Raw genomic sequence first — 13,951 nt, 5'->3', positions numbered from 1 at the left:
GATCTCTGTTGACTGCAGTTCTTCAAATAAAATTCCCTTCAAACCAAAAAATATATACTTCTAAAAATGTATGTCACTGTAATAGCTACATTTTCCTGCAATTTTGTCCTACCTGATCCTATCTCTTAAATTCATCCAACTTTCCCACAATGGAGGGGAATTTTCCCAGACTACTTTATTTCAGTTTCTCCCGTACCAGTGACATTGCCCCACAAAAGTTTGTGTGGCCACGTCTTCCACAATGGTGAGATTCCGCTGTGGAAGTCTCTGCCCCTCCTACAATGGTGGCATTTCCCTGCAATTCTCTGTCTCCACCTTTCCCGCATTGGTGAAATTTCCCCAGGGCAGTTTGTGTCCCCCACCTTTCCTGCAATAGTGAGATTTCCAAACGGTAGTTTGAGCCTCCACTGTAATGGGGAGATCAGCTCGTAGTATTTCGTGTTTCTGCCCCCCCCCCAGTTTGTGTCTCCATCCCTGCAGTGGTAAAATTCCTCTGCATGCAATTGTCTGCGTCTCCACCTCATTTGCAATAGTGAAATTTCCCTGCCATAGTTTGTGTCCCCCTCACCCCTTAAGCAATGGCAAAATTCCCCCACAATTGTCTGTATGTTCACCTCTTCTGCAATGGCGAAATTTCCTAGTGCCTGTTTGTGTCTCCATCCCTTCTGTAATGGCGAGATTTACCAATGGTAATTTGTGTCTCTGCCCCCTAACACAATTATGAAATATCCCTGCAATAGTTTGTGCCTCCACCTCTCTTGCAATGGTGAAATCGTCCCAGGGCAGTTTGTGTCTCCACTTCTCCTGTAATGGTGAGATTCCCTCATTGTAGTTGTGTGTGCCCCTCCTGCAATGGTTAGATTGCCCCTCCTGCGTTAATGCAATTTCCCTGCCATATTTTGTGTCCCCACTCCTCCCACCATAGTCTGTGTTTCCAACTCTCCCGCAATGGTGAAATTTCCCTGCGATAGTTTGTGTCTCCATCTCTCTTGCAATGTTGAAGTTTCCCAAGGCCATTTGTCTCCACCCCTCCTGTAATTAGCTTTTTCTGCAGTAGTGCCTTTCTGCGCCTTTACTCAATGGTAAGCTTTCCTCGCAATTGGAAATCTGTAAAATAATGTTGTGGGTGGATAAACTCAATGATGACTATTCAAATCTGAAAGCCTTTGGTGGTGTTTATCTTTATCTTTAAATGTTGACCCTTAAAAAAATCTTGTCTTTCCTGAAAGAAGGTACAGAACGTGTGGTGAATCAGATGTGATTATGTTGTACTGATTAGTTCTTCCTGCCATGAATAGACGCATACTGAATCTGTGCGCATTTCCCGGGGTTTACATCTCAGAGTGGCCGCCAACACTTGCCGGTCGGTGCAGGAACAGCAGTGCTGAACTCCCTATACAATGCTATCGCAGGCTGTCCAGCTAAATTTTTTTTTTATTTTTTTTTTTAGAAGAAGAAAAAAAAGTGTTCAAACCCTCTCCTCGTATACACGTTCCAGCATTTATGGCGTTTTAATGTCTGTGGCCCGTTCATACAGACATTACGACACATATCTATTTAGCACATACACAGATCTGTATGGCCGAAACCCCCAGAACAGAGATGAGTTTCAGTAAGGAAAGCAGAGAATAAAATGTGTTCACAGCAGCTCCAAAAAAAAAAAAAAAAAATGTACATCTAACTGTTCCCACAATCCCCCGGAGAGGAAAGAGCCGCGTCCTGCTATTCCCACATAGGTGATTGTTATTACTCCGCTCCACGGGACAAGCGCACCTTGTCAGATATTCCCTACTCTTATCATAGACTTCTCTATAATATAAAGGCAACTGCATGCACCTTAGGAAAAAACAAAACTCTATTATTGTAATAAAAATGATCAAGCAGAAAGTACACTGACCTGACGTACCTGTGCCAGTATCACATTCTGCTGCATCTTCGTCATCACTACCAATAGAACATTCTGCCGATGACACGATATCATCTGTTGGCTGTGGGGACAAAACAATGCTTAAAGTAGATGTAAACTCCAAACAGGGGACATTTAGATTTCTGTGTCATAAGCAATTGCTATTTTTTTTTTTTTTAAAGTTGACATCATTGTCTTCCATACTTGCACTTTTTTTTTATTGACCAGTACCTGCTCCCACTTCGTCAATTCTCGCCTGGTGTTCTTGGCCCGTCCCCTGCAGCCTCCGGAGATACATCCCAGGGGGGCTGTAGGACCAATCTCACAGCAAAGCCATGCACGTGCATACTTGTGGAGTCAGCTCTAAGACATCAGGAAGTCACCATTGACTCACAAATTTAAGATGTTGGCTCCGGAGAGTGTAAAACCCCATGAACTATTGGCTGCGGGAAAGACAGCACTGGACTCTTATCGACTATTAACACAGTATTGAAACCAAAAATAAAGATTTATTATATTGCAGCTTAAAAATTGTGGCTGCAATAGTTTTTATTTTTCATGCTTTTTTTTTTTATTGTGTTACTAGTCGGATTATCATGTGAAAATAAAAACTCTAATGCAGCCTCCACATGTAAGAATTGGTAAAATGCATCATATTCCACTGATCTACTACTGCAGCTCCTTGCAGTCTACATGCACCCAGCAATGGCTGTGTGGAATTTTTCAGGCTGGGTCTCCTGTCGGTGGCGGCAGTTGATCATGTCTGTGTAATGTGTGTTGCAACAGCCCCTTGTAGTCTCCATCTGAAGCCCAGGTGACAATACAGGTGCACAACTGGGAGAAAAGGACAGAGTGTGGTCACCCGAGTGTGGTCACCCTAAAACAGAAAGTGCCTCAGCTAGGACCTTATTATTTTTAAAGCATTTTTTCAGGCACTTTTTAAAACCTTACAAGTCAACAGGTACAAGTACTGTAGCTGTTGACTTTTAATAAGACACTTACCTGTCCAGGGATCCAGCGCTGTACTCACACGGGCTGGTCCTTCTTTGGTCTTCAGGTCCCTGAGCCGCCAAGGCTTCACAGTCTGCTCCCTACTGCACATGCACGAGCCACTCTCCGCTGTGTAAATGGTCCTGGGTACATGTCAAATTTAAATACCCACTACCAAAGAGAGAGGGGGGGGGGGGAGGAAGAATGGAACTTAAGTTTTTTAGTGAAGTTCTGTTTTATTAAAAGCAGCAGGATTTAAAAATATATAAAATGACAATGTTAAAAGCTTATATAAAAATTGGATTTAGGTATAATTTATTCCTATTGAAAAGGTTAAACATCTGATCTGCCCCCCCCCCCCAAAAGTTTCTTACTATTTCCTCCAGGGAATAGCCTAGCATTATTGTATCCTGGCACGCTGAATTACTTTTATCATACCCATTTAGATAGACCATCCTGATTATTCCAGCCCCTTTTTTCACCCCTTAAACCCCCCTTCCTCCTCAACTGATTATTTTTCTTACAATCAGACAGCCGGGTGATTTATGGCGGTTGCCGATTTGGCTGGTGGTGTAGAAAAGCGCTCTGTTGTGACCCGCCTCCTCCCAGGCTAAAGTATGTTCTTGTAGGACAAGCATTTACCCTGAAGGTAATCGCTTTATATAAATGTGCATTAACGAGGCCTGCTGCAATTACCACTTTAGTGGCTTCTTGTAATATAAGAAGAAAAACATCTCTTTTACTATTCACATTATGGCATTAAACGCTCCTCCGGCTTCGGCGTTATTAGTCTGCATTCACTGTTAATTCCCTAGAAGAATATCACAGCGATACCCTGGCCGCTTTTTATCTGAGCACATAGCCAACTGCAAGCTGTGTTAATCAGTCACCCACTGCAAGAATGGCCGTGCAGAGTACTAATCAGTCAGCCTCTGCAAAAATATGAACTAAGTGTACCCTGCAATAACCAAGCAGATGCAAAATTAACCAGCCACACTCAACAATAACCAGGCACACCTTAGAACAACCAACTGCAATCTGCGACGAATCAACAACCGTTTAGAACCAACCACACTTCGAAAAATCTAAAATTTGCAACCCTGTGATTAACCAATCACACTCCACAATACAGCAACTCACTACCCTATAGAACAATCAACTGCACCCTGTGATAACCCCCCACCTTCTGCAACAGCCATTCATACTTTGTGATAACTGCACCCTAACCACTTCTACAACAACTGACCACTGACCGCACGCTGCAAAACCAGCCACCTTCTACGACGACTAACTGCACTCTCCAAAACCAGTCACCACCTACAACCAACCATACTCTCCAAAACCAGTCACCTTCTACAACCAACCATACTCTCCAAAACCAGTCACCTTCTACAACTGCCCACCCTCTAGAACAGAAGTGTCCAACCTGTGGTCGAAGACGGTTTGTGAATGTGGTCCAACACAAATTGTAAACCTACTGAAAAATGTAGATTTTTGGGAATTGTTTGTAAAAATGTGTTTACACTTCGCGTACATATGAGGCCGAAGAAATCTTTGACAGTGTATCTTTACTGGACTTTTATCTTCCCAAGAAAAACATCCCACTCTTCACAATCAGGCCTTATTCATGTCATAGGTTTTCATCAGCACCTATATTTGTGAGCAACTATTTTCAAGAATGAAGCACATGAAGTGCAAAATTACAACCAAAATATGAGCACCTTGAGAATTGCTACTATACCCATCCAACCAGATAATGTTGCGTTCATCAAAAACTGTCAATTATCACATTAGTTGTATGTTGCCCTCTTTTACTATATATATATATATATTATAAAAATATTACAAAAAAATGAAGTTTTTTTTTACTGCCCAACTTTTTCTGGTCAGCTATCCTTATTGTTTATGTGTGGCCCAAGATAATTTCTCTTCTTCAAATGTGGCCCAGAAAGGTAAAAAGGTTGGACACTCCTGATCTAGAATGTCCATTCTTTTTCTTTTTATAAATTATTAATCGTTCAGGGAATTCAATTTAATATAGAACAGAAGGAAAGGAAAGAACATACAACAGCTCCATATGATCAAATAAGACAATATAAAACACAACTAATAATGCAGAGTATACACAAATAAAAGGGCAGGTGACAGAGCCCGTATAAAAGCGCACTAGTAATGACTAGGAGCTGGGAACCTTCAGCAATAAAACTTGAATTTCTGAGGTTTGGATTTTATAATTCTGTAGGTAAATCATACAGCAGGTAAATCACAGAAAAGACTCACCCCAAGGTGAGGGGGGGGGGGGGGTTATAGAAAGGGAAAACAAAAAAAAAGAGGGCGGAGGAATGAAGAGGGGACAAATCAAATTAAAGAAATGAAATGTTCTCGCTCTCAGAAAATGCCATGTACCGGGTTAAAGAATCCAGACATTTGCCACAAGAGCAAGTTGTGGTTAAGAAGCAAGAAAGGTTTGATCTCTGTAAAAGAAATAGGAATTCCACACTTTCCAGTAGTTGTCCTTTTTCCTTCATAATTATAGTGAGGTTTTCCATTTCCTGAATCTCCTCAACCCTTGCCTTCCAATGGGCTATGGTCAGGAGGCTTGAGCTTTTCCACAATGCTGGAAAAATGAGATATCTGACTTGCTGTAAAACCCATTTCTCTGATGTTCATTGACGGACACAGCTTCTGATCTTCTTACCCCATTTGGTTATACTGCCCCCTACAGGAGTAGGATACTAGGCAGAAAAAAAAAAGTCTGGCTACACGATGGGCAGTCTCAGGGGGTTTACTCCCTCTCTATGCTATTGGTACACAGTTTTGTTACAAGCAGTGTCAGAAGAATTACAACTCCACAGAGGGGTAGGTACTGTGTCGATGAACATCAGAGAAATGTATTTTACGGTAAGTCAAAAATCCCATTTTCTCTTTCGTTCACTAATGGACACAGTTCCTGATCTTAACCAATTTGGACTTCCCAAAATAGTGTTAAACATAAGGGGTGGAAAAAAGCAAAAAAGAATTCCCAAGGCTAAACTATAGCCAACCAGGTAAACACAAGCTCAACCAAAACACTGGAGCCCACCTAAAAAAAAAAAAAACAATATATCCTTAAAGAGGACCAGGTCCTCTAAACAGCAGCCTGTAAAACCTTGCTGCAAAAAATAAAAGCACCCGCAGATGCCAACACATCCACTTTATAGAACTTTGTTTAAGTGTGCACCGGCGACCAGGTGGCCGCCTTGCAAACCTGCATCACTGAAGCCAGGTGATGAAAGGCCCAGGAGGCACCAAGCGCCTGAGTAGAGTGCGCCTTGACAGGGAAAGGAGGAACCTGACCCTTGATGGAATAGGCTCGAATCACCGTCTGGTCTGATCCATCTGGAAATGGTCGCAGAGGAAGTGGACAATCCTTTCCGAGGCCCATCTGTGAGCACAAATAGTGAGTCTGACCTTCTAAAAGACTCCGTATCTGCCAGGTATAGCCTAATTGCCCGGACCACATCCAAGGCATGCAAAGCAATTTCCTTCTGATGTTTTAGCCTGGGGCACAGGGAAGGCAACACAATGTCTTTATTCAAATGAAAATCTGAAACAACCTGAGAAAGGAACGACGGACAGGGGCGAAGAACCACCTTATCTCTGTGAACCACCAAGGTGAACGACCGGATAACACCGTCAATTCAGACACCTTGCCCGCAGAAGTGATAGCCACCAAAAAGGTCACCTTCTTAAACAGCGAAAGCAGGGGAATCTACCGAAGATTCTCAAAAGGAGGCTTCTGGAGGATTGAGAGCACTAAAATGAGGTCCCAAGGCGGCAACGGAGAACGGACTAAGTGCCAAACTCCCTGAAGAATAGTACACACCAGGGAGTGTGTGGCCAATGGTTGTTGAAAGAAGACCGCCAAGGCCGACACCTGACCCTTGACAATACTCAAGCCCAGTTTCTGCTCAACCCCATATCCCCCCCCCCCCCCCCCCCGTTGAAGGAAGGCCAAGATCAGAGCCACCAAAAAAGAGCAAGGATGAACCCCAAGAGACTCACACCACACGATGTACGTCCTCCACGTACAATGGTAGATCTTCCTAGGAGTAGATTTTCTAGCTTTGAACAGCGTTGGAATCACTGACTCTTACAAGCCTCTATCCTTTAGCACCTGGCGTTTACAGCCACGCTATCAAAGCCAACAACTGTGAAGCAGGATGGAAGATTGGCCCTTGGGACAGCAGATCCTCCCTGAGAGGAAGCTTCCAAGGAACATTGGCGACCAGCTACACCAGATCGGAGTACCAAGCCCAGCGAGGTCAGTCCAGGGCCACTAAGATGACCAGAATCCCTTCTGCCTTGATCCGGGGTAGAAGTCTTGGCAGAAGCTTGAGAGGAGGGAAAGGGTAAATCAGATGATACTGACCCCATGGGGCCACAAGCATGTCTGTGGCATCCGCCAGAGGATTCTGGGACCGTGCCACAAACCTCTGCACCTTTCTGTTGAGCCAAGACGCTAACACATCCACCTTAGGGATGCCCCACTGGAGACACCACTGATGAAACACCTCCGGATGAAGGGACCACTCCCCTTGGTCCAACCTCTTCTGACTGAGGTAATCTGCCTGCCAGTTTTCTCCCCTCCAGAATGTGCACGGCGGAGAGGACTGGAACAAAATGTTCTGCCCACCTTAGAATGCCGGCTACCTCCAGAGCCACCAGGACACTTCTTGTTTCCCCCTAGTGATAGACATAAGCCATGGCCCTGGCATTGTCTGATTGAATGTGCACTGGACATCCCTGAAGATTATCTGTCCAATATTCCAGGCACAGTCTGATCGCTAGGAATTACAGGGCATTGATCTGTAGTTTGGACTCTTCCAGTGTCCATGTCCAGACCCCCTGAGCAGGATTTTTGCAGAGGACGCCACCCCACCAGACTGGCATCCGAGATGATCACTGTCCAATACAAGCAGAGGAAGAAGGATTTGCTCAGCTGAATCGCTGGAGAATGAAGCCAGGGGCCGGACCAATCCTACCAGGAAATTTACCGGTAGGCCAGCACAGCCGCCTGCCCTGGGGCTGCTTTGAGGGCAGCAGCGCTCATAAATATATGGCTGTGGCCAGGCTAACATGTCAACTGACCATGCGCCGCCGCAACTAGGGAAAGCCCCATACATGCTCGGCCGTTCTTGGGCAGGCGGGCGCATGCGCAGTGACATAATGGCACTGGGCAGCGCCATTTTTAAATGTAAGGCAGCAGTGGTGTTCTGTCCGCACCTCATCACAGCCTAGTATGATCCCTCTGCCTCCTCCTGTACCATGTCGGCAGCCCCTGCATCTCCTGTACTATGTTGGCAGCCCCTGCCTCCTCCTGTACCATGTTGGCAGCCCCTGCATCTCCTGTACCATGTCGGCAGCCCCTGCATCTCCTGTACCATGTCGGCAGCCCTTGCATCTCCTGTACCAAGTCCACAGCTCCTGCATCTCCTGTACCATGCCTGCAGCCCCTGCATCCCCTGTACCATGTCCACAGCGTCTCACCATCTCCTCCTGTACTGTGTCTGCAGCCTCTAACCATCACCTCCTGTACCGTGTCTGCAGCCTCTGAAAAGCTCCTCCTGTACCGTGTCTGCAGCCTCTGAACATCTCCTCCTGTACCGTGTCTGCAGCCTCTGAACATCTCCTCCTGTACCGTGTCTGCAGCCTCTGAACATCTCCTCCTGTACCGTGTCTGCAGCCTCTGACCATGTCCTCCTGTACCATGCCTGCAGCCTCTGACATGTCCTCCTGTACGCCTGCACTTTTACCACTTTTAACCAGCATTTGCTCTTGTAAAGCCCTATATGCTTTCATATATGTCTTATCTAGATATAATACATTCTTCAAATGTGGTTTAAAATGCATGGTTTTCCCTTTTATGAACAAGAAAATAATTACGTTATGCTGTTGGGCTGGTTTTTTATTCCCAGTCCAGCCCTGAATGAAGCCACCATATCAGGGACTCCCTTTTTCCCCGACTCAGCCGGATCTGATTGTCCAGAGACTGTGGATTCTTGTCCCATTTGCCCAGAATCTCCCTTTGCACCTCTTATGGAACTTTGCAAACAGAACCGCCTCGAAGGTAGACCCCATCGGGCCCAGCACCTGCATGCAAGTCTGGAGGGATGACCATCTGCTGGGAGCAAGAGACAAATTGCAGCCTGCAGTTTCTGAAGTTTGTCCAGAAGAAATAGCACTCTGGCTAAGGCCGAGTCCAGAGTCAGACCCAGATAGTCTAGCTCTGTGGACGGAACCAGAGCAGAGTTCATATGGTGATCTCCAGGTTTCCACCAGAGCAGTAGGAGACTCTGCTTGCAGAAGGAGGTCATCCAAGTAGCCCAGTACCACAATACTTTGCGGACGTAACAATAATAATCCTCTCCCACAGCAAAGCGGAGGAAGTGCTGGTGACTGGCGCATATTGGAATGTGAAGGTAAGCGTCCTTGATGTCGATAGAGGCAAGAAAATCCCCCTGATGCAGGGATGCCACCACCTTGCGAATGTACTCCAGTCTGAACTTCTGCACCCCTACAAACCAGTTCAGCTCCTTGAGATCCAGAATTGGACGCACCTTGCTTTCCTTTCTAGGAATTGTAAACAGGATGGAGTAAAACCCCTGAAAACCTTCCGATGTCAGAACCGGGACAATCACCCCTTGAAGTAACAGGTCTTGCACCGCCCCAAAAAGACCCTGTAAGCAGTCAAGCGACAGGCGCAAGTTGGAAGGAAAGAATATTTCCGGAGGGTAGGAACGAAACACGATCTTGTAGCCAGACAGTATTATTTCATGGACCCACTTGTCTTGTACCAGGGAAGTCCCTGGGTTCAGAAACCAGCAAAGACGTCCCCCCACCCGAGATACGGGTGAGGGCGCACCTTCATGCTGAAGGAGCCCTGTCCGCGGGTCTGGAGAAGCCCACTCTCGACTTGCCAGACCAATTTTGCTTGGATCCACCAGAGGAGGCCCTGAAAGGCTTCAATCCCTTATCAGTCACCCCTGAGGGATGAAACAACTTCTTATGAGCCAAGAAAGATGACCCACATCTACGACAAGGGTCCCTTCCCTTACTAGCCTCCAGAAGAAAGGTACTCTTCCCCCCCTGCGAGACCCCTAATGATGTCATCCAGGGAAGCTCCAAACAGGCAATCTCCTTGAAAAAGAAGATCAGTCAAGGCCTTTTTAGAAGTTTGACTCACAGACCAGCATTTGAGCCAAAAAATACATCAAAGGACCATTGCGGAAACAGAGAGCCTAGCAACTAGGGGAGCCGCATCCAAAGAGGCATCACAGATAAACTGCAGCCCCTGGATCAACTGGTTCGCCAGCTCAGAAACGGCAGGTGGGGGGAGCTGCTCCCCCTCCAGGTCATGGCGTAAAAGCTTACCCCTCTCGGTCAGAGTTTGCAACACCAGGGCAATGGTGAATACCGAACTCTGTGCCGAACCAGCCACGGTGTACATATTGCGAGCCACAGCCTCTGCCTTCCTGTCAGCTGGGTCCTTAACCACTTACCACCCAGCCACCATACTTATACTGCGGCAGGTCAGCTCTGTCCCACAAAACGACTTACATGTACGTCTTTTACCTGGGCAGCTAGTGGGGGCGCGAGCACAGATTGCCCACAAGGGGAGCCAATCAGCAGGTTCAGTGGTCGCGATGTCTGCCGAGAACCCGCGATCGCTCCCTGTGGAGTCAGTGATGAACACAGGGATCCTGTGTTTCTCCTACTTAGGAACACAGGTCTCTGTGTTCATCCAGCAAGCCCATCCACCACACAGTTAGAAAGCACCTCCTAGGGACACATTTAACCCTTTGATCGCCCCTGGTGTTAACCCCTTCCCTTCCAGTGTTATTAGTACAGTAACAGTGCATATTTTTAGCACTGATTACTGTAGTAATATCACTGCTCCCCCCAAAATTGTCAAAAATGTCAGATAAGTGTCTGATCTGTCTGCCGCAATGTCGCAGTCCCGCTTAAAAATCACTGATCACCATCATCACTAGTTAAAAAAAGAACAATTACAAATCTTTCCCTGTAGACGCGATAATTTTGCACAAACCAATCAATATACACGTATTGGGATTTTTTTAAACCAAAAATATGTAGCAGAATACATATTGGTCTAAAATGGTGAAAAAAATCTATTTAAAAAAAAAAATTTATTGGGAATGTTTTATAGTAGAAAGTAATATATATATATATATATATATATATATATATATATATATATATATATATATATATATATATTTTCAGAATTGTCGCACTTTTTTGTTTATAGCGCAGAAAAGAAAAAAAAAAGCAGAGGTGCTCAAATGCCACCAATAGAACGCTCTATTTGTGGAAAAAAAAGGACATGAATTTTATTTGGGTACAGCGCAATTGTCAGTTAAAATAATGCAGTGCTGCATCTCAAAAAATGGCCTGGTCATTAAGAGGGTAAAACCTTCTGTTCCAGAAGTGGTTAAAGGCCAGAGACTCTTCAGCTGCAATTATGGTTGCCTTGCTCAAGCTAGAAACCGGAGGGTCCACCTCCAGTGGAACAGTCCACTTTTTATGAAGGGACTCCTCAGAGGTACTGCATAGCAAATCGCTTAGGGACCACAAGGGGACGTTTTGGTTGTTTCCACTCTTTAGCGACAATTCTGTCAAAATAGGAGGGGAAAGGAAACGCCTTTGCCGCTTTGGATGGCTTGTGAGTGCCAAAGGGAGCCTGCACCCCTGTCACTGCGGCAGCTGTGTCCTCCAACTTTAAGGCTCAAGCACAGATAATCAGTGTGTCTTCCAGCACCTTTTCATGCGTGGTTGCAGAAAAAAATTAAACTCACTATCTGAGGATTCAGGGCGCCTGGTCGCAGACCGAGCAGGGTGACCTATGTCCGTGATGGCCGAATCAGATTCAGGATCTGAAGAGACAGATGAGGCAGGGGCAGGCAGGGGGTGCTTTTTGCTAGGACTAGGACTGCCATCAGTGCATCAATGGATAGTTGAGACCCAGGGGGCCCCACAGCCTCTGAGAGGGGATCATGTGGGGAAATGTGCTCCAATGACTCCATGAGTCAATAGGGGGACCCCACAAAAAGTGTAAAAACTCTGCTAAGGTACACCCTCTACGGCAGCACCATCCGGTCGCCAGTAACAGAGCACCAATCGATCCTCAGCAGAGTGGGAGAGGACCACACCAGACTCACCACCCAACAGAAACAGGCACCTGCAGGTACCAGGATAATCTGCACTCCACGTGCGGTGATCAGGAAATGAAATGAACAAGGAGTCAGCACAGGGGGTAAGGAGGGGCTCCCACCACTGAAATCGCCACCCAGAGGACTCCATTGTCATGGCCACCGCTATTTTCAATAGCAAACCACTGCAAAATGGCCACTGGACTACACCAACAAGGCCGCTGTGCAATAAGCACACAGGCTACAAGAAAATGATGCCACCACAGGGCTCCCAGGGACCTAGGAGGGATCCCTAGGCCTCAGAAAATGGCACAGGCAGGAAGGGGGGAGGGTCCTGGCAGGAGCCCCCACCAGGTAAACCCCTCCCCCTCCAAGTCAATCGCCCCATCGTGGGGGGGGGGGCGGCACTCCCCCTGCCCCTATCACAGCACCCTGCCCCCACCCCAGGAGGTGGACAGCCACAGCATAAATGAAGGATGGGGGGGGCGAGATTGCTCACAGGGACCACCAAACCGATAAGGGGGGTGCCTAACTGGAAGGAGGGGAACCTGGGGGGTTCGACTGTCCCATGGAGGGGCCCACGTCCACCCCAAACACTCCAGGGGGAGAGGGGGGGGACAGTTACTTACATACCAGGAACCAGGCGGGCACCACTCCAGACAGAACCACCTCTCCATCGAAATAGGGAGCTGTTGACCAGGAGGAACGCTGCGACTCGGGCCAAGACCCGGTCGTATGTGCCCTCGTAAGGTGTTTAACTCGCAGGCCGGGGGGCCATGTCATGGCCGACCTAGCGTGGATCTGAATTCTGGGCGCGCTCTCTGGCCAGACTGGGGTGACCACTGGATCTAGATTATTCAGCCCATTGCCCAGTCCAGGCAGTTGATTTTAGATCTCACAGGAAAAAAATCTATCTAAAATGAAAAAATTGCCAGGACCAGAGATCCCAGCTAGGAACTAGGTCCTTACTTCTGACTAGGCAGAAAAAAAATGAGTACCTATAGCAGAGAGAGGGAGTATACCCCCTGGGACTGCCCATGAGCGTAGCCAGACATTTTTTTTCTGCCTCGTGTCCTACTTCTGTAGGGGGCAGTATAACACAATGATTAAGATGATCAGGACCTGTGTCCTTCAATGAACGAAAGAGAAATAGGACCACCATCTGTCTGCTTTTGGTGGACAGGATAGGATGCTGTTGTTAGCAGAAGTTTAAGTAGAGAATTTTTACATTTCTTATAAAATAAAGAAGTATCATTCAAGAGGTAAGCAACTGGGTTTTTGTTACAGGTCACTCCTGTTAGAGCCTTGATTATGTTTTCTACCTCATCCCAGAAGTCATTACATTTCGGACAGTTCCAGAAGATATGGCGGAGTGTCCCCTCAGACTTCCAATCACATTCTGATATAACTGCACTCTACAATATCCCGTCACCTAGAATGATCATCCACACTCCATGATAACACAGAAAACTCAATAACGCATTAAGCTTTGCCAAAAACAAACATATTCATAACAGCACTTAAGATAACCTGCTATACTCATGAATGAGACCTGTACTTTGGCACACTCTGGGGTACCCACCACACTCGGCAATTGAGAAATGTCAGATAAATGTATAGAGTGGTAAACCTACTCCATGAGAATACAATGCACAAAGTGAGTTTTTGCTGCTAGTAAGAGGCAAACAGCCTCAGGAAACGAGGTGACCTCCAGGCCCCCAGCCCTTCATTCTGCTCTGGCAGTTATTACACACAATCTAAATGACACGTATGATGTATAGCCTGCAATAGAGTTGGATAATATACTTATGATGAGAGTAGAGACATCCCAGAGGTCTGTCAC

General features: G+C 46.4%; 1 protein-coding gene across 3 annotated transcripts in view; it reads right to left on the bottom strand.

The window, feature by feature from the left end:
• Window positions 1-13,951, bottom strand: part of NRXN3 (neurexin 3) — a 748,840-nt gene that overhangs the window by 27,840 nt on the left and 707,049 nt on the right. For 2 of the 3 annotated variants that reach the window (XM_082275286.1, XM_082275287.1), the window contains one exon: window positions 1,907-1,988. In XM_082275286.1, coding sequence (XP_082131412.1) covers window positions 1,907-1,988 — 82 coding nt within the window. Of the gene's footprint in view, window positions 1-1,897; window positions 1,989-13,951 lie in introns of all 3 variants that reach the window. The other variant, XM_082275285.1, reaches the window with a different exon arrangement.

Source organism: Pelophylax lessonae (genome assembly GCF_965119305.1).
Source record: "Pelophylax lessonae genome assembly, chromosome: 13".
Lineage (NCBI taxonomy): Eukaryota > Metazoa > Chordata > Amphibia > Anura > Ranidae > Pelophylax > Pelophylax lessonae.
The sequence above is the reverse complement of the archived record's forward strand: the minus strand, read 5'-3'. Positions and strand labels throughout refer to the sequence as shown.